The sequence below is a fragment of the Chiloscyllium plagiosum genome, unplaced genomic scaffold (assembly GCF_037043375.1).
Source record: "Chiloscyllium plagiosum isolate Xiang-an unplaced genomic scaffold, Cpla_swu_hap1 HiC_scaffold_7, whole genome shotgun sequence".
NCBI classification, from domain to species: domain Eukaryota; kingdom Metazoa; phylum Chordata; class Chondrichthyes; order Orectolobiformes; family Hemiscylliidae; genus Chiloscyllium; species Chiloscyllium plagiosum.
The window spans coordinates 24,806,791-24,831,597 of NW_028270145.1; the positions used below are offsets into that span (position 1 = coordinate 24,806,791).

Here is a 24,807-nt window from a genome sequence, read left to right on the forward strand (position 1 = left end):
CAATTGTACCAGCCTCCACCACTTCCTCTGGCAGTTCATTCCATACAGGTACCACCCTCTATGTAGAAAAAGTTGCCCTGTAGGTCTCTTTTATATCTTTCCCCTCTCACCCTAAACCTATGCCCTCTAGTTCTGGACTCCCTGACCCCAGGGAAAAGACTTTGCCTATTTACCCTATCCATACCCCACATAATTTTGTAAACCTTTATAAGGTCACCCCTCAGCCTACGACGCTCCAGGGAAAACAGCCCCAGCCTGTTCAGCCTCAGCACTTTAACTGCCCTACCATTGACAGCTGTGCCTTAGTTACTTTGATACCAAGATCTGGAATTCCTTTCTTTAACCTGACAACCTCTTCTTCGTTCAGACAGTCATTAAAGACCACCTGTTTGGCTCAATTTTGGTTGACTGTCCTAATATTTTCACATATTGTTTGATGTTGAATTTGTTGTTATTCTGCACTACAACTTTTCAGCCTTCCTTTGAAGTATCTTGAATCATTTTACTGTGTTGAAGGCAATACATCTTTTTCCATTATATGTTACATCTTAAGTACGTTTTGAAAATTTGGCTCAACTACTCCCTGTGGTGTCAATTACAATATTCCCTCAAATCACCATATTCTGGACAGCAAAGTTTTATCTGAACACTTAAAATTGAATTTTTCAGTCACCGTGGTAATAATGGTCTTTGGAAGTACTTGAAGACATTGAAGAGGGAACATAAATGATTTATTTGACTAATCCTAGAGGTGAAGGATTGTAGATAGACCAGAGAAATTGGTCTTGCTCTTGTTGGAGCAGAGAAGTTTGAGGATATTTGGCAGAAGGGTTTAAAATCAACAAGGGTTTAGATGAAGTAAACAAAGAGGAACTGTGCTGAAGGATTAATAATGAAAACGTACAGGTTGAAGGTGATTAGTTGAAGACGTTGAAGGTGATTGGCCATAGAAATAGAGGTGACATGAAAGACTTTGATGCAACAAGTGGTTAGGATTTGGAATGCACTGCCATAAATTATTGCAAGCAAATTTGCTAGTACCCTTTAAAATGAAATTGGGAAGATTCTTGAAAACGAAATGCAGGCCTATAGAGAAAGAGCAAGGGAGTGGGCTTAACTGGATTGCTCTTGCAAATAAATGTTAGCATAGGCTTGGTGGACCAAATGGTTTTTCTCTGTGCTTTAATGTTCTATGGTTCTACCTTTGCTCTTCCCAGAAAAGGAACAATTTTCTTTGTGACTGCTCAATCAGTACATGGAAACAAAGCAAATATGAGCAGAGTAGGTTGTATGGCCTTTTGAGCCTGTTAGGCAATTCAGTATGATCGCGGCCAATCATCCTACTCAGAACCCTAGTCCTTCTTTCCCCTCATACCTTTTGATCCCTTTAACCCAAAGAACTACCTAACGTCTTCTTGAAAACAATCCACATTTTAGCCTCAACTCTTGCTGTGGCAACAAATTCCACAGACTTATCACTGGGTGAAAAAGAATTCTCCATCTCAGTCCTAAAAGGCCGATCCCATATCCTTAAACTGTGGTTCCTGGATCAGGAATTCCCAATCTTGGGGAATGTCCTTCCTGTGTTTACACTGCTGTTGGAATTTTGTAGGTTACTATGATATTCCCTTATTCTTCTAAGCTCCAGAGAATATTTTTCAACTGATCCAATCTGTCTTCGTACATCAGTTCTGCCATCTCAGGAATCAGTCTGGTAAACCTTTGTTGTGCTCCCTGCAGAGCCAAAACATCATTCCTCAGATAAGGAGACCAAAATTGCTTGCAATACTCCAGGTGTGGTCTCATCAAGGCCATGTACAACTGCAGGAAGATATTCCTGCTCATGTCCTCGAACCTTTTCTTTATGAAGGCCAACATATCATTTACCTTCTTCACTGTCTGCTGCACCTGCATGCTTATATTCAAGCAGTTTGTGTACAAGGATACTCAGTTCTCGTTGTACCACCCCGTCTCCCAATCTAACCCCCTTCAGATAATCTGCCTTTTAGTTTGTGCTACCACAGTAAATAACCTCACATTTATGTACATTATACGTCATATGCTATGCATTTGCCCACTCGTTCAGCTTGTCCAAATAACTTTGACGTATCACTACGTCCTTCTCACAGTTCACCCTCCTGCCTAGTTTTGTGTTGTCTGCAAACTTGAAGATGTTACATTTAGGTCCCTCATCTAAATCATGAATATATATTGTGAATAGCTGAAGTCCAAGCACTGATCCCTGCAGTACCCACTCGTCACTGCCTACCACTTTGAAAAAGATATATTTTTTCCTACGTTTTGTTTCCTGTCTGCCAACCAGTTCTGTATCCATGTCAGTACTCTATCCCCAGGCCCATGTACTTTAATTTTACAAGGTAACTTCTTATGTGGGCCTTATTGAAAGCCATCTGAAAGTACACGGGAGTAAACTGCATCCAATGGAGCCTCTTTATCAACTCATCCAAGAACTTCTCAAAAAAAAATTCTCATTGATTTGTTTGGCATGATTTCCATTTTGTGACTCCAAATTGACTCTGTCTAATCCTGTCACTGTTTTCCATGTGCTCTATTGTTAAATCTTTATTAATGGACTATAGCATTTTCCCACTACCAACATTAGACTAAGCAGTCTATAATTGCCCATTTTCTTTCTGCCTCCTTTTTAAAGCATGGAGTTACATTAGCTGCTATCAAGGAAATGTTGCAGTCCTTCCATAACATTGGAGATCTCGATTAGGGCATTCCCCAGATTTATTTTTTTAACAAGTAAGAGGCCCAACTTGATTCTCCTTTCAGAATAGGTAGACCCTTCCAGTTCCATTACTGTTTTCTCAGTCTTGTAGTACAGTCTCCAGTCTATCCATATTCCTTTGGAAAATATAGCAACTAGTTTTGCATGCAGTACTTGAATCATGGTCTGAGGTTTTTATCCAGGTTTGGCATAGCTTCTGGACTTAGAAATGCGATCCTTCTAGAAATAAACTCAAGTGTTGGTTTGCCTTTTTTTTGTGGCTGAAAACTACTTTTAATAATTTGTGTATTTACTTTCCCAGGTCCCTTGACTATCCCAACCTATTTAGATTTTCATTTTCAAAGTAATATGTGACCTACTCATTGTTATTACTGAAGTATAACACTGCACACTTAACTAAATGAAATTCATTTAAAATTCATTCAATTATATACCCCCTTCAGCAAGTTTATTAATTTTATCTTGCACTTTGTTGCCATCTTGTTTTTGCATCTAAGGTGACCTTACTAAAGGTCTTTTGGAAATATAGATGATTCAGGTAATGTGTTATATTGTTCTCCCCTCTATACATCTTGAAAGAATTTGATTGAGTTGGTCAAACAAGACTTTGTCTTTTGAAATCCATGCTGGCTGTTCATTGTGAAATCTTTGATTCCTCGATGTGTTTTTATTTTCTCACTTATTGGCATTCCATTATATTTCTGCAAACAAATTTAAACTGGCTGCTCTGCAGTTCCCTATGCATTTTCTGTCCCTCTTGTTAAATGCTACTTTAAATGTCATCTGATAGTCCTGCAGCATTTAATTTTTTTTTGTCTGAATGAATTCCAAAATATGTGAAATTATGTCTGTTTCATTTCTAGATTCTTTCTGGGTGCAATCTGGCTGTGTCAGGGATTTTATCATCTTTGAGTTTTATTAATTCATTCAAAACAAAAAGAGAAATATTACATGTGGTTGTATTTTTTTTTCCAATTTATCTCTCCTCCCAACGTACGGACCAAAACATTTCTTAATTTATTTCGTAACAATTTGCATTCATAATTTCTCTTTGCTTTCCAATTAGTTTTTTCACTTCTCTCCCCAATCCTGTTTATGTACTTCATGTAAGTCTCCTTCCTCACGCTACATATGTCATTTGAGAGAGTGATAAAAATAACAAAGCAAAAGTTGAAAATGTAAGTATTTATTTCATCTCCAACAATAATCAAAATGTGAAAGGATGGCTTGTAAAAATGTCTGAGCCAAAGTGATTGGTTGACTGCAATTAAGTCTTCTAACAACATTTAAAGATGTGTTCATACTAGAATGGACAAGTCCCAAACTTTTCTGGCAAGCTTAGTGAGAGTTAACCAAATAAGTATCGCAACTTTGCGGTTCCATGTGTTTCAATGTCGAGTCTGTGGCAAGATGCTGGCATAGTGCAGTTTCTGGAGGAACGGGACAGCTCAGACAACAATTTTCTGAACCTGTCCAATTTGCGCCTAAGAATGGTGAGTGCTAATCATCTGACATTGACCAAGTCAAAGCTTATGGCAAGAATGAATACTTTTCACAAAGTTAATTCTAACTTTAGTGTAATGTTATATCTACCTCCAAACATTTTCTAAAATTCTGTTCCAGATTTCAGCTGCATCACACTTCTGATCCCTTCTTCATTCTTTCTAAAATGAGTGATGATTATACATTGCGCTGCACACAGCGACTCCATTTCTTTAGTACCAAAGCTTATGCCTATATTGGGAGTAAAAGGTGACCCCTCCCTTTTTTCCACAAAATGCTCATTCGGAACAATTATTCCATGGAGTCACCCTCAAATGTTCAGTTCAGAAATAAATGCAGTTTGAATCAAGCAGACAATACAGGTGTTGAGCATCAGTGATAATACATATTCATGTTTAAGAACTACATAGAACTGGAGTAGGGAACTCGTTGGACATTTTGAATGAAAAGCAGTTAACCAAGGTTTTGAAGGGACACGAGGTTTCTTGGAATTGTTCAACAATAGTGTGAATTGTCACTCACCTGCTAATTAATGAAAAGCCAAGAAACTCTGGAAGGGAGACAAGGAAATCGTTTGAGAGAGGGAAAGAATTTATTGGTTTGATTGCTGGACAAACTTGATTTCAAAGAGATGGGTCTAAACGATGTCACTGCATTCTTCTGGAGTTGGTTTCTGATTTTGTCGGACTACTAGGTATAGTCATAGAATCATGGAGCTGTACAGTATGGAGACATCCCTTGGACCAGCTCATGCTGACCAGGTATCCTAAATTAATCTGGTCCCATTTTCCAGCATGTGGCCAATATCCCTCTAAACTCTTTCTATTCATATACCCATTCAGATGCCTTTTAAATGTTGTAACTGTACCAGCCTTCCCCACTTCTTCTGGCAACTCATTCCATACACACACCACTCTCTGCGTGACAAAGTTGCCCCTTAGACTCTCTTAAATCTTTGCCCCCTCACCTAAAACCATTGCCCTCTAGTTTTGGACTCCCCTACCCTGGGAAAAAGATGTTGACTATTCATCCTGTACATGTCCCTCATGATTTTATAAACCTCTATAAAGTCACCTCTCAGTCTGCACTCCAGGGAAAATAGCCTCAGTCTATTCAGCCTCTCTCGATAGCTGAGACCCTCCAACCTTCGGTGGGCGGCATGGTGGCACAGTGGTTAGCACTGCTGCCTCGCAGCGCCAGAGACCCGGGTTCAAATCCCGACTCAGGCGACTGACTGTGTGGAGTTTGCACGTTCTCCCCGTGTCTGCGTGGGTTTCCTCCGGGGGCTCCGGTTTCCTCCCACAGTCCAAAGATGTGCAAGTCAGGCGAATTGGCCATGCTAAGTTGCCCGTAGTGTTAGGTAAAGGGGTAAATGTAGGGGTATGGGTGGGTCACGCTTCGGCGGGTCGGTGTGGACTTGTTGGGCCGAAGGGCCTGTTTCCACACTGTAAGTAATCTAATCTAATCTAAACCCTGGCAACATCTTTGTCAATCCTTTCTGAACCCTTTCAAGTTTCACAACATTCTTCCTAGAGTAGGGAGACCAGAATTGTATGAAGTATTCCAATAACAGCCTAACTAATGTCCTGGACAGCCGCAGATGACCTTTTAACTCCTATGCTTGATGCACTGGCCAATAAAGGCAAGCATAAATGCCTTCTTCACCATCCTGTCCACCTGGGACTCCAAGGAAAATACCTCCAATATGTGTAATAAACAAGTATTTCTTTGTCTTTTTATCTTGCTCACTTGTTTTCTCTCTCTAGTAAGAAGAAACTTGAAGCATAAATCTCTCTTAGTGAAGTATTTTTGGAACCTGTGAAATTTCCCAGCTATCAGTATCTCTGACTACTTCAGAAACCCTGAAAGCTGAAATTTACTTCTTTTGAAAGACCAATGTTTAACTGATATTCCATCTGAACTGAAGCCTGACGATAACATTTTCCATCATTTCATAGTTGTTCACATTTTGATCTTACTAAAAAGAAACTCTGGGAACTGTGAGAAGTCATCCCATTTTACCATTGGTCCAAAGGATTTTTTTTCCTGTAATTTTCGAAGCCATATCAACTCTGCAGAGATGCATTGCCTTGTTGTATCAATGTGTTTGTTTGGGAATAAGGGGATATAGTTGTGGCTTATAGTTTCCCATATAATTATAATTCAGAATTGCATTGCTCTATCAAAAATGCCTTGTTTGTTTATAGGGGCTTTTAGAATTGTCTTGCGTCTTTGGCTCTTGTCAATCCTCCTTCAGTCCATGTTTCAATGTTATCAACCCGTCTGATATTTCTTCCACTTGTGTTAATGCCTGCAGTTTCTCCTTCAGTTGTTGCCAGGACAAGGCTGTCAAATCTTCATTTCCAGTGTTTGTACCTGAACGCTTTCTCTCTGTAACTGTAATTAGCTTCGATTCTTGATCAAACTTACTAATTTGTCCTCCTAGCCATCTAATTGATGCTGAGGCATCCTCTACCATTCCCAGATTTCCACAATTGTTAACATACTCTTTCTTCACAGTCAAACTCCTCTACCCAAAGAATGCAGTAATCCACAAAAGATGTTTTCCCAGCACAACTTAAGTCACTGTTCACATGTTTTGCTGTAATTAATCTAACTTGGGTATTGATCTTGGGTGTAGCTTTGCTCTTTATCATCAGGCCATGGTATTTGAATAAGCTTTGGTTCTCTGTCAAATTGGCCAAATGTGATTGAGTGTACAGTTTTAGTTTCTTTGTTGCATTCACTGAAGAAAAAGAGAGCTTCTTTATAGAAGTCGGTCTCTGTCAAGCATGGAATTAAATATATTGCTGACTCATTGAAGAAGCTGTGTTATTATGGCATTTCCTACTCAAGTCCCATCAACTTCCTGAATTCATCTGCATCCTTAGTATGCTGAGCGCATTGGCATTATGTAGTTTGAACTTCAAATTTCAGCTTTGAATGTTGCATTTTATGGCGAAAGCAAAATCTTGCATTTCTAAATATAATTGATTATTTTTCTATTTCAACCATTCTTGAACTTTCCAAATGAAGCTGATATATGAATGCCATATAGACAATAATTCTCCATTCATTATCACTTACCTATACATTTTAATTCATACTACTTGTGACATTGCAGCAATGATTATTATTTACATTTCATGAAGGTGGCATCCAATGATGTTACTCTAATTAAAAGCTGCATATAAGCATATGTCATTTTAATTTTCCCTTAAACAATGCAAACGGTGGAGTGACAGTAATCTTACCAGACCATAGGGCTGTTCCTCCCATGAGAGAGACAGGGAGATGACTGGTTTGATTTGAAAGTTAGACCTGTCTCAGGCAAGGAGAGAGGTTAAGAATGAGGGTCCTTTATGGTTACCCACGCTGTTGGCATCACAGTGCATCACAAACTGGCTGTCTAGCCAACTGAGCTAACAGATATTTTGTGTACAATCAGTTGTAAGAAAATGTTTTAATATTCATTTAGATTTGCTGCAGATAGTGAGCTGGCCTTTCTCAGTTTATGGTAGCTTGTGCTGTAGAAACTAATCATTGCCTCAGAGGGATTGAAGGTGACAGCACTTGTCATGTAGTCCAAGTATAAAGTCAGACTGAAAAGACTTGATGAAACAGCACCATTGAGACCAGCACTCTAAATATGAGACATCCTGTTCAAGGATATCACTCCTCATCAGATCTGATCCAATTGACTTATGGTCACCCTGACTAACTATTTGATTTAAATCTCTATATTGTTCTCAAGTTCAAGTTTTTGGAATAATGGTGTTGGATTTTGTGGTTAAATTGTGTCAATTGTAATTTTCATCTCTTGGCTATTTCACAGTTAAGAATATTTCATGTATCAAACTGACCATAACTCAAGATCACATGGGAGCAGCTAAATCTGCTGTTGTGGGATAGAAACCATGTTCTCTGCTCTTCATACATGTCCTATGAAACTGCTTCAGCAGAGACACTGAATTGTATTTGTGATTTACTGTTTTATCCATTTACCCAGGTAATTTATATTTGTTTTCATTATCACAATGTAAAGTTGTCTGTCCGTTGGTTTCCTTTTCTAGATTCATGTAATATATCATAAACTACATATCTCAAGCAAGTACAGTAGCTGCAAGTCCATAAGACACAGGACTTATGTTTATGTCAATTTTTTTCCCAAGTAACTGTAGCTTTTTAGTTAATAATTTCTACTAGTGCAACATCATGGAATCTGACAACATTCTGACACTGGTACTTAAGACTTGTGCTTCAGAACTAGCTACACACAGAGTTAAGCTGTTCCAGTACAGCTACAACACTGGCAATCCCTTAGCCTTGTGGAAAATATCCCAGGAATATCCTGCCCACAGATCTTACCCAACCACTTATTGCCCTATCATTCTACACATGAACATCAGCAAAGGTAGGGAAGATCTATCACATGGCACTTAGCAGTAATCTGCTCACAGTTGCTCAGGTTGGCTTTCTCCATGCCCATAGAGCTCCTAACTTGATTACAGCCTTGGTTCAAGCATGGAAAGAACAGCTGAACATGGAAGGGGAGGTGAGACTGACTGCCCTTGGCATTAACATAACCTCTGAGTACAATATCATGGGTCCAAAGCAAATCTGGAAGGAGGCATCTCCGCACTGGTGGTGTCACACCCAGACAAAACAAGATCGCTGTAGTTTTTGTCAATTCAAGGTATCAGTGCAGGAGATCCTTGGCAGTGTCCTAGCCTTAACCAAATTCAGCAATTTCATCTGTGTCATTGCCTCCATCAATAATCGGCATGTTCATTGATAATTTAGCACAGTGTTCAACAACTTTCACCACTCCTCCAATACTGAAACAGTGCATATCTACATGTAGCAAGATTCAGACAATATTCAATCTTGGGGGGTTAATAAGTCCTAGAGTGTTCATCCATCACAAGTGGATACAGGAGCAGAAGTAAGCTATTTGGTCCATCAAGTCTGCTCCGGCATTCAGCAAGATGATGACTGATCTGATAATCTTCAACTCCACTTGCCTGCTTTTCCCCATAACTCTCAGTGCCTGTACTGATTCAAACTCTGTCTGTTTTAGCCTTGAATATACATAATGATCCTGTCTCAAAAGCCCTTTGAAGTAAAGAACTCCATAGACTTACTGTCCTCTGAGAGAAGAAATACCTCCTCATCTCAGTCTTAAATGGCCAACCCCTTATTCTTAAAATGATTTTCTCTGACCCTGATATCGTATGTTTCAATAAAATTAACTCGTTCTTCTATGTAAAGAAACCTCAATTATCTGAATATCAGTTATTTGAATTTTGGATTATCTGCAGAAAATCTTAAGATCCTGATAGAAACATTACATCAAAGAGGTTTTAGATTAGATTACTTTTTTAGATTAGATTAGATTACTTACAGTGTGGAAACAGGCCCTTCAGCCCAACAAGTCCACACCGACCCTCCGAAGCGAAATCCACCCAGACCCGTTCCCCTCCATTTACCTCTTCACCTAACACTACGAGCAATTTAGCATGGCCAATTCACCTAACTGCACATTTTTGGATTGTGGGAGGAAACCGGAGCACCCAGAGGAAACCCACGCAGACACTGGGAGAATGCGCAAACTCCACACAGAAAGTCATGTTTTGTCTACAATGATTAAAAGTGAATTTGACTTACTGAAATGCTGCCGAGAACAGTCCTGGACATCGATGGGAGCCCAGACATCGTCTCCAAATGACCGCCCGTGCTCTCTCCCTCTCCCTCTCTCTCTCTGGAATTCTACACAGGGATGTACCCTAAACCCCCTTCCCTAAATAATCTCTCCAACATTGTCCTGTACAGGGAACTTGTCAAAAAGGTGTGTGCTATTTTGAGATTTAACCTCAAAGGCAGCAGCAGTCTGGCTGCTGTCTCCATTCAGGTGTGAGGTGGATGGATTGGGGGTGGGGTGAGGGCTCTACCGTTGCATGGTGTGCTACTGTCTAGTCTCCTGAACGAGTAGCGGAGTTAGCAAGTGCCCACTCTGTCAATCCCATTGAAATGAAGCAGCGGCAGGGAGAGGCTTCAGCAATGCTGCAGGTCCCTTACGCACAAGTGTGTACCTGCTCAGAAACAAACCCTGAGACAGAGAGAGAGGGACCAAGGCAGTCAGAGCAGGGAAAATGGAAACTTCAGAAAACTCAGAGTCCCAGAGGAGAGGCATTGAATCAGTTATCTGAAAATTAAATATCCGAAAAAATACTGCCTGCCAATCTCTGGATAATTGAGGTTCCTCTGTATTTCAAGAAGTACACATCCAGTCAACTCAACCTCTCATCATAAGGTAGCACCTCCATACCTGGTATTGGCCCAGTGAACTTTCTCTGGAATACTTCAGTTCTGGTATATCTTTGCTCAGATATGGCCCCAGTGCTGTTTACAGAATTCTGCAACAACTACTGGAACCCTTCCCTCCCTCTCTAAGTTTGTCTTCAGTCTCAAAAAGATGTCCTTAACCTTGGTACCAAACAAGCACCACACGCTTCGGGACTCCTGCTCATGGTTGCGGTGAAAGTATCTGTCCCAGTAATTACACTGTCCTATTACAACCACATTCCTGTTTCCTTCCCCCACTTGATTTGCTCCCTGTATCAAGGTGACATGGATAGAATGCTTCTCCTCCCTGAAGTTCCACTCTCATCTGAACAGCTTGCAAGGATGTTGTCACTGTCAGACAATTGAAAAGATCAAAACTCCTCAACTGCAAACTCCAGGTCTTCAAACCTGGCTCACCTGCAGTCACACCTGCCTGTCCCTGATCATAGGGCAACTTTCAAAAGCCTCATCAGAAACGTGTGACTGCCTCTGGAGCAAAGTGTCCAGTTAACCTTCCCTTGATGTGGCCAATGTCTGTAGTGCAGACCCCAATTCTTCAACTTGGATCTGAAGTTCCTTGAACTCCAAACACTTACTGAAGATGCATTCACTCTGGATCACAATGGTGTTCAGTAGCATCATTGCAAAATTAATTACTCAGGGTTCCCTGCTCTTTAAACTTGAGTCTCCTGGTATATTGCTTTTATAAAGTAAAAGAAAAATAAATCACCCGAATCAATCTAATACCTCATAAAATTATAAGGTACAGAAGAGCCCTTTAGCTATCAAGTTTATACTACTAAGAATGTACTACTACCTAAATTCATCCCACTTTATTGCACTTGGCCCAGAGCTTTGAATGTTATGTCACTTAAAATGCTCAGCCAAGTACTGTTTAAAGGTTGTGAGGTTTTCCACCTTCAGGATGAAGTGAGGACTGCAAATGCTGGAGATCAGAGTCAAAATGTGTAGTGCTGGCAGCATCCAAGAAGCAGGAGAATCGATGTTTCAGGCATAAGCCCTTCATCAGAAATGTGGTTCCTGATTCCCACATTCCTGATGAAGGGCTTATGCCCGAAATACCTGACCTGCTGTGCTTTTCCAGCACCACACTTTTCGACTCAGGTTTCCCACCTCATCAACCCTCCTTGGTAGTGCATTCCAGACCCCCACCCCTCCCTCTCGGTGAAAATAATTTCCTCAGTTTGCTTCTAAACTTTCTGCCTTAGACTTTACAATTATTTCCCCTAGCTATTGACCCTTCAACTAAAGTGAATGGCTGTTTTTTGTTCACTCTGTCAGGACCCTCTTAACCTTCTCTGCTCCAAAGAAAGCAATCTAAACTTATTACAGATTACTTACAGTGTGGAAACAGGCCCTTCGGCCCAACAAGTCCACACCGACCTGCCAAAGCGTAACCCACCATGACCCATTCCTCTACATTTACCCCTTCACCTAACACTGCGGGCAATTTAGCATGGCCAATTCACCTAACCTGCACATTTTTGGATTGTGGGAGGAAGCCGGAGCACCCGGAGGAAACCCACGCAGACACGGGGACAATGTGCAAACTCCACACAGACAGTCGCCTGAGGCGGGAATTGAACCCGGGTCTCTGACGCTGTGAGGCAGCAGTGCTAACCACTGTTCCACCGTGCCGCCCTCCTTTCATGGCTGAAATGCTGCACCCAAGGCCAACATGCTGGTGAATCTCCTTTGCACTGCCTTCATTGTGATATACTTGGCTAATGTGGTGACCAGAGCCACGCACAGTAAATATTCAAGTTGTGTCCTAACCAAAGAGCTGTACAGCTCCAGCATTGCTGTTACAGCCTGTGTCATGACTGATAACGGTGGCTCAGTGGTTAGCACTGTTGCCTCACAATGCCATGAACTCAGGTTCAATTCCCACCTCAGGCTGTGTGGAGTTTGCACATTCTCCCTGTGTCTGTGTGGATTTTCTCCGGGTGCTATGGTTTCCTCCCACAATCCAAAGATATGCAATTTAGGTGAATTGACCATGCTAAATTGACTGTAGTGTTCAGGGATGTGTATGTTAGGTGTGTTAGTCAGGAGTAAATATAGGGGAATGGGTCTGGGTGGGTTATTCTGCAGAGGGTTGGTGTGGACTTGTTGGGCCGAAGGGCCTGTTTCTACACTGTAGAAATGCTATGATTCTAAGTATGTCTTCTTGAATACCTCTAGGGATCTGTGAAAAAGTATCCTAAGATCCCTCTGTTCCTGTGAGCTACCTCATGTCTTGCCATTCATTGAGTACTGTCTTGTTCCTTCTTTCAAAGTGCATCACCTCCCCTTTATCAGAGTTAAGTTCTATCTGCCGTAGTCTGACCAATCATTTATATCTTCCTATAACCTAACAACTTCCTCCCACCATCAACCACCTGGCCAGTCTTCGTGTTATCGCAAACTTGTCATCCACACCACATTCTCATCTGTATTTAAAAATATCACAAACAATAAGGAGTCCATACTGATCCCTGTGGTGGACCAATAGGCTCCCAATAACACAAACAGCTTTCTACCACCACCCTCTGCTTCCTATCACTGAGCCAATTTTGGATCCATCTTGCCAAGTTACTCTGGATCCCATGAGTTTTTAGCTTCTTGAACAGTTTCCCATATGGGACTTTGACAAAGGCCTTGCTGAAATCCATATGACCGACATCAACTGCTTTATCATTATCCAAACACTTGGTCACCTCCTTGAAAATTTCCATCAGATTAGTTACGCATGACCTCGTGATAAAGTCATCCCTGATCAAACCTTGCCTGTTTAAATGGAGATTCATTTTATCCTTCACTACTTTCTCCAATTGTTTGCCTATCGCTGAGGTTAGACTCTCATGTCTTTGGTTCCTTGGTCTGTCTCTACCACCTTTCTTGTTAAGTGGAATCACATTAGCTGCCCACCAATGCATGTCCCTGTGGCCAAAGACGATTTGAAAATTTGGATCAGGGCCCGTGTAATTTTGTTTCTCATCTCAGACAACATCTTGGGATACAAATCATCTGGATCTGGGATTTATACCCTTTTAAATCTGACAAAACATTAGTGCCTCCTTGCTTCTTACATTAACATGCTCAAGAACTTCACAGTCCATCTTCTCAGATTCTGTACTTGCATCCTCCTTTTACTGAGTAAAGTACTCATTTCACACTCTAGTAATGCACTTAAGTTGCTTTCAAGGAAAGAAAGAAGAAAAACACTGGAGTCCTAAATGCAAGCTTACATTACTTTTTCTTTAAAAACTAGAAATATTCACCGATGCTGTTCAGCAATCAACTTCTTCCTCTGCACCTGCATCAGATTGTGGTATGTGATATCTCTGCTGTTGGTCTTATTGCAAATTGACCTCTCTATCCAAGACTTTTATTCTCTCCCATATACCTATTGTTGTGAAGAGGTCACTTTGTACAGTAAACCCACGTCGAGGACCCCCTGCTCCCGGCCCCCTCTGCTTGCATGGAAATTCCATTTTACATCAATTCCCAGAGTCGTCAGTCACTAATTCACTTTGCCTTTTTCTCACTCAGCTGTTGTTCCGCATTCTCCACAGAATTGTTGCAGTAACTCACCTCCTGTCTCCCAAAGTCTGTCCAAAATCTAATCTACTTGTCTGAATGGGTGCAGCTCTAACAGCAGTATTGACACCATCTCGGACAGAGCTGCCCTGATGATTGACATTCCCACGCACCATCTTAAACATTTGCTCGCTCCATCAATGTGAGTGGCAGCAATGTGGTACTATCTACAAGCTGCCCTGCACTAACTTATGAAGGATCTTTCAACAGCACCTTCCAAATGAATAATCTGTACCATTTTGCAAAGACAGTGGATGCATGAAAATGCTTTAATCTGCATGACTGACTCCAAACAACGTCCCATCCTGATTTGGAACTGCTTTGCCATTCCTTCACTGTTACTGTTTTACAATCTTGGAATTCTTTCTCTGATGCTTTGTGAGTGTACCTACATTAAGTGCATTGTAGCAACTCAAGAAGCTGGTTTGCTACCACGTTCTCAAAAGGCAGTTAGGGATGAGCAACAAATATTACTCATTCTGTGAAAGAATTTTTTTTAAAAACCCGAGCAGAATAATGTGTACATCAGGGTGAATGAAAAAACCAGTTGGAGGAAAACAGTTGCAGACTTGTAACAAAATGACAAATGATGAGTTGTTGGTTCCAATTTTTCCTAAGCTATGACAGAAATAGATCAAAAGGTCATGTCCATAGTCAACTGAATGCTCATAGATGAATAATTCATATTCAACATACTGATCGTCCAAATGCTGAACCTGAACTGTTCATCTCATCAGCATCCACCATTATGGTTCATCATTATCGCTGTAAGTAAGTTGTGGTCAAGGCCAAAGATGCAATTGATAATGAAGTTTTGTTGCAGTTCACAATATGGATTGAAAGCAGAATTTTCCATAAGATTTACAAAACATTGAAAATACGAATACTTTGCTTTTTTTCTAAGTAAGTTAAAGTGATGCATGAAGTAACACTACTTACTTTTTTTTTAAGCCAAATGAAATTTGCAATGTAAGTAGTTTTAGGATGTTTTAAAGAATTGGTCCATTTAATCTTAATGACTATCTCGTTCATTTATGCTTGAACAGTTCAGAGAAAAAAGAAGACTGTGATTGGCCTTCTAATTTTAATAATGCCTTGTCAAAAGAAATAGTTTTCTCAATTCACTAATGGGACATGGTGTCATTGGTGGTGAGCTGGCTTCATGAACCACTGTTGTCCATGTGCTGAAGGGAGACCCACAATGCCCTTATGGAGGGAATTCCAGGATTTTGATCCATTGGCATTGAAGAAATGGCAATCTGTTTACAAATAAGGATGATGAGTGGCTTGGAGGAGAACTTGCAGTTGGTGGTGTTTCTGGACAGAAGTTGTCATGAGTTTGGAAAGTGCCATCTTTGGGTAATTTCTGGAGTGCATCTCACCAATGGTACATACTGCTACAACTGAGAGAATGGTGGAGAGAATGTATGATTGTGATTGTGGTGCCAATCAAGTGGGCTGTTTTGTCCTGGGTGGTGTCATGTCTCTTGAGTGTTGTTAGAACTGCACCTATCCAGGCAAGTGGGGAATACTGCATCACACTCCTGACTTGTGCCTTGTAGATGATGGACTGGCATTGGGGATTTAGCAAATGAAACCCTAGCTTCTGACCTGATCTGCAGCTACTGTATTGAAATGGCAAGTCCATTTGAGTTTCTGATCAATGGTAACCTCCCAGGATGTTGTTAGTTCAGAATTCAGTGATTGCAACACCATTAACTGTCAAGGGACTGAGATTGGATTGTCTCCTATGGTCATTGCCTGCCGTTTGAGTGGTACGAATGTTACATGCCACTTGTCAGCCTGGTTATTGGTCAGGCTTTGTTGTATTTGAATATCTACTGCTTCAGTATTTGAGTGTTTCTGAACATTGTGCACTTGGTGAACATCCCACTTCTGACCTTATGCTGGATGAAGCAACTGAAGTTGGTTGGGCCGAGGCACTACCCCAAGGAACTCGTGCAGAAATGTCCTGGAGCTGAATTGACCATGACTGACCTCCAACAACCCCAAACATCTTCCTAAGTGCAAGGTGTGCCTCCAACGAGTGGAGCATTTTATACTCGCATGAAAGCAAAATACTGTGAACGCTGGAAATTTGAAATAAAAATAGAAAGTACTATTCTGCAGGTCTGGCTGCATCTATGGAGAAAGAAGCAGAGTGATTGTGTTGATTCCAATATGATTCTCCTTTTGGAGGGGTATGTCGGAGAACTGGAGAATTGCAATCTTTGTTTTCATCTTCAAAGAAGGCTGGGAAGATAGCCCAGCAATAACAGACCTAACAGTTCGATTTCATTGGTGTAGAGCCATCTAGAAACAATTATTTGGGATAGAATTAACAGTCATGTGGAAAATTTTTGTTAACTCTGAAAGGTCAGCATGGTTGTAAATTTGCTTCACTGAGCTCGTAGATTTGTTCTCAGATGTTTCATCACCATGCTAGGTAACCTCATCGGTGAAACCGGAAGTGATATCATCTACCACAACAAACCAAGACAAATAAATAGCAAGCGGGACAGAATACCAGCGCTTCAACAGAGGTTCACCAATGGTGACGAAACATCCGAGGACAAATCTTCCAGCTCAGTGAGCAAATTTACAAACTAATCCACAAGCTGAGCTACAGATCTTCCTCAAAATGTCAAAGGTCAACATGGATTTAAGGGAAAATTGTTCTGACTGACTAGTGGTGTTTTATGGAGAGCCAACCAAGAGGAGGATGGGAGCAGGGCTTTTGGTGTAGAGAAAATGGACTTTAAAAGGTCTTCGATGCAACAGAGTTTGTGAAGTTATAGGCCATGGAATATAAGCTACAGTAGCACTGTGGAAATGAAATTGGCTAATTGACAGGAGAATCATGGCTACTGGGTATTTTTCAGGATGGAGGAGGGTTTTTTGTAGACTTCTCAGAGATCAGTATTGGAATCTGAGTTTCCTGATATATATATGTGTCCCTTGTACACAAAGACTCAATCAATTTTAAAGTTTGCAGACAGCCCAAAACTTGAAAGGATTGTAAACTGTAAAGAGGACAGTGTAGAACTTAAAAAGAACATTGATAAGCTGGAGACATGGGCAAATAGGTATCAGATCAAGTTCAATGCAGTGGATTCTGCATTGATACACTATGGTGCATGGAACAAGAAGCCCAGAATGAAATGCACTGTTTTAAAGGGTGCGAAAGAGCAGAGAGACTTAGGTGTTTGTGTGCATCATTAAAGGTGGCAGAACAGGTGGTGATAGGTGGAAATAAAGCATGCGGTATTCTTGGCTTAATTAATTGGGCAAGAGTACAAGAAGTCAGTTATAATCCTGGTCACCACATTTTTTAAGAAGGATGTGAATGCATTGAAAAGAATGGAGAAGAGGTTTATGAGAATGGTTCCAGGAATGATAAACCTTAACTATGAGAATAGTCTGGAATGTTTGGAACTGTTTACCAACACCGTCCTGAAATCAGGGAAGATTGAATGCTTATTACCAACCTCTGCAACTTGCATTCTCATGTTCTTCAGTTGTCTTGGATGTATCTCATCCGGTCCTAATGCCTTATCAGCTTTAAGTACTGATTGTTTGTCTGATATCTCTCCCAGTCACTCTTAAACCCTTATAGTGATGACCCTTCAACCTTTGGGACTCGATATGGAGTTCAATCAGTTTAGGGTCTGCAAACCACCTCTCATGACCTTATCCCAATCCCCACGTATGAGCTTTGTCATCACATGGGCTGCTACTACAAACAACCCATTGTCAGTCATGAATGGTCCCAGTTAGCAGCTGTTGATTCTCCCAGGCTGACTCTTAGCCATTCCTTGGTCTGTCCAACTGTCGTTCCCTCTTCCTGGACTTCAACTTCACCTGTGTTTACTTCTGCCCCTTTCCACCACCCCACTTTTTCCTAGCTTCAATCAGTTCTGAAGAAGGGCCTCTGGACCCAAAATGTTAACTTTGCTTTCTCTCCAGACATGCTCAGTTGTCCCAGCAATGTGTGCTTTTGTTTCTGATTTCACCTATTAACTTACTATTTTATCATTTTGTGCCTTTTTCAGCAACCTTTATGTAGCCTGATATTACTTTTCTCCTTAACCGCACTAGCAAAATATCCCCACAAAGAATTCAATCCTGTTCAGTTGCAAACCAGCTAGCTTGTCTGGCTGCTATCTTCCTCCAAAGCCAATTATATGTACCTATGTGGACCCATGACCTTTTACTTTTCGTCCTTCCATAGGAAAATGTCTGGTAGTCATTCTGTGCAGCGTAGCCTCCTGGAGTCATGTTGACGGCTACAGAAATGCCTATCTGTTCCCCTAACTAAAGAATCACCTATCATTACTGCCCTTCTAATCTTCTTCCTCCCCACCTGTATAGCTGGGCCATCCAGGGTGCCATAGGTTTGGCTGCTGCTACACTCTTTAAAGGATCTGGTATCAACAACAAACAATCAGTAAATGAGTTGGTGTCTGGTCAACTCCTGCACTTGGAATGCTTGGTGGTTACCCATTCTCTGTCTACCTGTTTGAACATAATTTGTGCTGTGACCATTTCTATGCTGTTCATCTAGTTCTCCGGTTTGCAGATGCACCTCAGTGAATCTAACCACTACTTGAGATCTGTAACCTAGAGCTCAAGCTTGTTCAGCTAGTGACACCAGCACTAAATGGCTCATCCAGGTTGTGCGAAGTGTTTAGGACTCACAAATGCTTAAATAAAAATGGGCATTCTGCTTTACCGAGCTGAGCAATCATACCTTATACTCTTTTTACTAAGTTCCATTTTTAAAAATCACTGCAGCAGCTGCTTCACAGCGATTCCATAATAAATACAAACAAAGTAGTCCATTGAGCCTGCTCTGTTGTTCAACAGAATCATGGCTAATCTGACATTCCTAACATTCACTTTCCTGGTGTTTCCCGAAAACTCTTGATTCACCTATTCATCAAGAATCTATCTCAGCCTTGAATATATGCAAGGATCTTATAAAGGTTGATAAAATGATGAGGGGCAAGTATAGGGTCTTTTCCCCTAAGGTGGGTGAGTCCAAAACTAGAGGGTGTAAATTTAAGGTGAGAGGGGAAAGATTTAAAAGGGATTGAAGGGGCAACTTTTTCAGGCAGAGGGTGGTGTGTGTATGGAATGAGCTGCCTGAGGAAGTGTTGGAGGCTGGTACCATTACAACATTTAAAAGACTTCTGAATGGGGATATGAACAGGAAGGGTTTAGAAAGTTGTGGGCCAAGTGCTGGCAAATATGACTTGATCAGATGAGGATATCTGGTCGGCATGGATGAGTTGAACCGAAGGTCTGTTTCTGTGCTGTACATCTCTATGACTCTGGAAGGGGTACATTTAAGTCTCAAACTGGTGGTGACATTACTCCAAGTGGAAATAGAAATCAATGGACTTGAACAGAGTTGGACAGATAGGCAGTATGGATCTAGGTGGTGAAATAACGTTCACATTATTTGGGAGTACATTAAAGTGGTGGTTGAGATGTAAACATTTGACTTAACTGTTTGAAATTATAGGTGGGGTGAAGGTGTTTATGAACTATTTAAGAAAAGTAGCCAATTCCTCTGACATTATATTAATCTCTGTTAAATGTTTATCTTAAAAAATTTTTTATATATCAAAAGTATTCTGATATACTCTAAAATTATTTTTCTCTCATCTTTAAATAACTCCCAGCCCAACATATGCCCAATGAAGATACTGCAGTTGCACAGAGTCTTTGTGCATATCAAAACTCTGTGTTTTGTTCCAAGTGTATCCTGTGCCAGCCAAATTGACACATGCTATCTGCAGATAAAATTTATCTTCAATTATATTTGAACACTCGTTTTGTGTGAAACATTTCTGAAAAAATGATGGGAACTCAATGAGTTGGTTGCTTTATCTGACTGGCTATGAAGATTTTGGTTTTATTTGACTGACTTAAGGCACACCTTTTCTGAAGATGACCTTATTCACCATTGCGTTTTTTTGGTTTAATTTTAAACGTTGTTTTCTCAAGGTGGAGGTTCTGTAAAAACTTCACCTTGTTCCAGAGCTTCATTGATGGCACACTGCATCAGAACGCTGCATTTTCACTTGTGATTTGCACTTAATTTCAAATATCAAGAGCTCGAGTTAGGAGTGAGCTGTTCCTCTTTCTATCACTGTGTTGGAAATGGCAAACAGTACTCTTTGGTTGCAAGGTGTGGCTTGACCTGAGCGCTATCAGATAGGTACCAGAATTCAGCCGAGGCACAGTGACAAATCATGATCCTAATACTGCTGATTTCACAGAACATACAGTATTAACACTTGAAATGTTGAAATGAAATCAGTGAATGCATACTGTTAACAATATGGCAAGGATTGATTCTAGAGTTTGGAAAATGCGCAGCACTAACTGCCCTGAGCTCAGAAATGATCAGCGCCAACACAACTGACTTCAGAGAACGGATTGCAGCTCAAGTTCCCAGTAAGCTTCAGATTTGATACCTTGTTAGTGGCTGAACTATGGTAAAATTCAATAAATTGACATACCAATTTACATCACAGTTCATTTGGATTCAATTACTGTTTATCTCAATTTTCTTCTCTACTATGACCCTTGTTTGTTTATTTATATATCCCGATACCCAGTTTCCATCAGACTTGTTTGGATGGCTAGAAGTGAGTTCTGAAAAACACAAAGTTTTCTTGATCACATATGCTTAGGGTGTTTGAAACATTTGTTTATTTATTTTTAGCAATGATCATATTTTCCAACTACAAATCTGCACAGTGCCAACAAAGAAACGAAAAGAATTATGAAGAGGAAGCATGTTGCTGTTCTTGAGTGGGCAGTGACGATTGTTAGGGAATCTTTGCCTGTGTACCTCTTTCTTGGAAATGGTTGAATCTGAGTATTTTTGGGAGATAATAAGCATGATTAAATCTATTTCAATAAAAGCAAAATACTGCGAATGTTTGAAATCTAAAATAATATTAATAGAAAGTACTGGAGAAATTCAGCAGGTCTAGCAACATCTGGTAAGAAACATTTAACATTTCAAGTCTAATGGAAGTGAATAGCAGTTCTGAAGAACAGTCGTATCAAAATCAAAACTCTTTCTCTCTCCCCAGATACTGGAAGACCTGTATAGTTTCTCCCAACTGTCTTTTTTTTTATATTAAATCTATTCCAATGGGCAGAACTTCACTTACTTCTGATAGATAAATTCTGTCATTTTCTTCAGAGTTCAAGTTTCAGTCTCTCTTGTGCTGTTTGATATAATATTTGCTTGACTAATACAGACTCAAATTCTGATTCTGGTTTTTATTATTTTGCAGATAAATCACTTGGCTATCAACAGTTAAGAAGCCAGCAAAACTGTTTTACCCAGGATCTGGATGATGAGGATGGTGAAAATATGAGTAAGAGTGCTAACTATTTCAGCTTATGAGCATGGGACTCATTGCTGGTTATTGTTAAGGTGTACCCAAACCTTGAACTTCTCCATGTTACAAAGCCATTCAGAGAACACACCAGGCTAGTTTTGTGTGTTTTCGTGGTCTGGTGTGGTGAAGCCTTTTTCAGATTGTGCCACTAGCTATTGTTTCCTAACTGGACATTGAGGTATGTTTTAGATTTTGTGTTGCACAAGCACAAAGAAAGATGCAGAGTAAGGTGAGAGCAGGGATTCCCAAACTGTGGGTTGTGAACCCGAGAAGGGTTTGCTGATAAAACTTTCAGGTTGTGACTCCCAAACTTGTAATGGTGGCCATGAAACACTGAAGGGTTCAGGAGAGTGGTTGCAGTAGTGCTAAACAACTGGTCCTATGCTCATTGACTGAGTGCTCTGACAGTCAAGAGAGTCGGTGAGTAAAGCAACTGCTTTCGTGCAGACCTCTCTATTGACAGGCTACTCAACCAGCAATTGCTGTTAGTCTGAACAAAAGTAATCATTGGCTCATGAGGATGCAACAGAATCAGTGATGTTCTTCCTTTCTTTCTTGCCTCTCTCTTCTGCTGGATGGTTCTTTTGGAGTATGCTGGAACCTGCTTTACCCAATGAGTTAATGTGACTGCAAATGGCTGTTCCACAACTTAAATTCTAATGCTGCCAATGTTTGCTTGCCAATGTAGTCTGGCTGAAAATGTCCGCTTCCTTTCGTCATAGAGTCATACAGCACAGAAGCAAACCCCACTGTCCAATTTGTCCATGCCAACCAAGTTTCTCAAACTAAACTAGTCCCACTTCCCTGCGTTTGGACCACATCCCTCTAAATACTTCCTATTCATGTACCTATCCAAACATCTTTGAAATGTTGTAACTGTACTAGCATCTATCATTTCCTTTGGCAGTTCATTCCACACACGAACCACCCTCTGTTAGAAATGGTCCTTTTTTAAATCTTTCGCTTTTCGCCTTAAAAATATGCTCCCTAGGTTTGAAATCCCTCCACCCCCAGCACCCCTCTCACCACCATCACAGTAAACATACCATTACTATTCACCTTATTTATGCTTCCCCCATGATTTTATAATCTCTGGAAGGTCACTCCTCAACCCCCTGCCTATCTTTATAACTCAAAATCTCCAGTCCCCTGGCGACATCCTGATAAATCTTTTCTGAACTCTCTACAATTTAATAATATCCTTCCTATAAAAACCACTCACTGATGCAGTCTGGCTGAAATTGGATTCTTCCTGCCACCGAGGTCCACGTGCCATGCAATCTGACTTCAAATGGCTCCTTGCCATAGTGCAAGTAAGAGACAGAGCATGTGTGACAAAGTGCACTCGAATTTGCATTACGAAGAGAATGTGAATATTTGTGACTGAGTGAATATGAGAATGTGTGTGTGAGGATGAATGACAGTAAGTGTGACTGAGTGTGTGTTTGAGGAAGTATGTCATAATCATAGTCATACATGTGCGACAGGGAATGAGAGTTTGTGTGCATAAGCGTGAGAGTGCATGTGTGAGGGATGAAGAGAGTGCAAGAGAGAAAAACAGAGTAAGTAAGTGAGTGTGCGTTATAGTATACCAACACCTGCTCACACACTAAACAGCCTCTTTTCCCTGCTTTTACAGATCTGACTTGGGGTCTTGAGAACTTTGAGTTGTCCAAATGGGGTCACAGAGGGAAAAGGTTTGGGAAACACTGCACAAAGGAACTAAAAATGTTGATGGAGCTAGTTTGTTTTGGGGCATTGTCCATGGACAGATATCAGTATGGATGAAGCACCTTCCCTTCAGTTCTTCTTGTGTATTTGATTTTTAAAAATCCAAAAGCATGCCTGAAATATATATTCAAGTATTTCCACTAACAAATTGCACTTAATACCATTGATGTTAATAGGAGGTTGACTCCAAGAAGAGTGTTACTGAGAGAGTAATATCCTCTTGTTGTGTGGGAGTGAATCGGACAATTCCATGACGAACTTAAGATGTAAGGGGTTGTGGATTTTGTGGGGACGGATTCTGAGTTAGATTACAAATTATAGAGATGAGCAAGTTGAACTGAGGAAAGGAGGAAACTCAGCGTTAAGTGTGGACGGAGGTCAGAATAATGACCAAATTAATTGGGTGTCTATTTGGATGTGGTAATTGAGGAAGGAGTTAAATATCATTATGAACTGATTGGTGGTGATGGTGGGGAATGGGGGTTTAGGTAGAGGATGGAGAGCAGTGGAATAAGAAATGCCTGCTTGGTTGAAATGAGGTTGAGAAGGGTTTCTGAATTGGTAAGTGGGATTGGTAATAGTGATGCAGCAGTTAATGTTCCTGTGTTATGTATTTCGCAAGGGTTGAGATTGGAAAGGAAGTGTATCTTGAGAAAGGGTGATGGTAGGGTGATCATGGAGTTTAACTGTTGCATTTAGTTTCTGTGCAAGTTCAGTTTTGCTTGTCCAGAAATTCAAATGTTGATATTTTCATTATATTTTAAATCTTTTAATAAAAAGTGATCAGTAATTTTTTGAGGAAGTTTTCCTTTTATTATAAAACTTTATAATTTAAAAAATGTCCAAGAAATGAACCATTGGACAATACCTGAGGCAGAAAAGAGATGGCAGTTGGAAAGATTGTGTACCATTCTAAATTGTTTATAGCCCTGACTAGAATTAACTTATGGTGAAAGGCTAGATTTTAATTCCATGTTTGCATTTAGAATTTTCATTTCAATTTAAAAACAAACCAGTGGGAAATGTTTAGAGAAATGAGACAATTGATTTTGACACGTCCAAATAATTTTCAGTTAAAATCCCCTCCCCGTCAAATATACATCAGAGGCACATCATTTTTATGTGGGGTTAGAGATGAAACTGGTGCTTGTTCATTGTTGATTTCAACCTGTTTGAAAGTGCTGCAGTGACAAATGTTACGGACCAGACCAGACCCCCTCAAAATATTTGAATAAGGTATCCTATACCGTAACTTTTTTTCTTGTTTTAAAGGTGGATGTGAAGTTGCCATGTACCACATGCAATGTGACTGGTTAAACTACTCGACGTTAAGCAAACTACAATTTCCTTAAAGACTATAGTTAAAATACAAACAAACAAGAGGAATTTAGAATAATTTAACTATTGGAAAACTTAACCGAATAATAGATACAGTGCCCATTA

At 40.4% G+C, this 24,807-nt stretch overlaps 1 protein-coding gene across 6 annotated transcripts in view; it reads left to right on the top strand.

Moving 5' to 3' along the window:
* The window catches only part of LOC122551398 (double-stranded RNA-specific editase 1-like), a 322,044-nt gene that overhangs the window by 201,631 nt on the left and 95,606 nt on the right, over positions 1-24,807 (top strand). For all 6 annotated transcript variants that reach the window (XM_043693228.2, XM_043693225.2, XM_043693226.2 and 3 more), the window contains one exon: positions 21,526-21,609. In XM_043693228.2, coding sequence (XP_043549163.1) covers positions 21,526-21,609 — 84 coding nt within the window. The remainder of the gene's footprint in view (positions 1-21,525; positions 21,610-24,807) is intronic.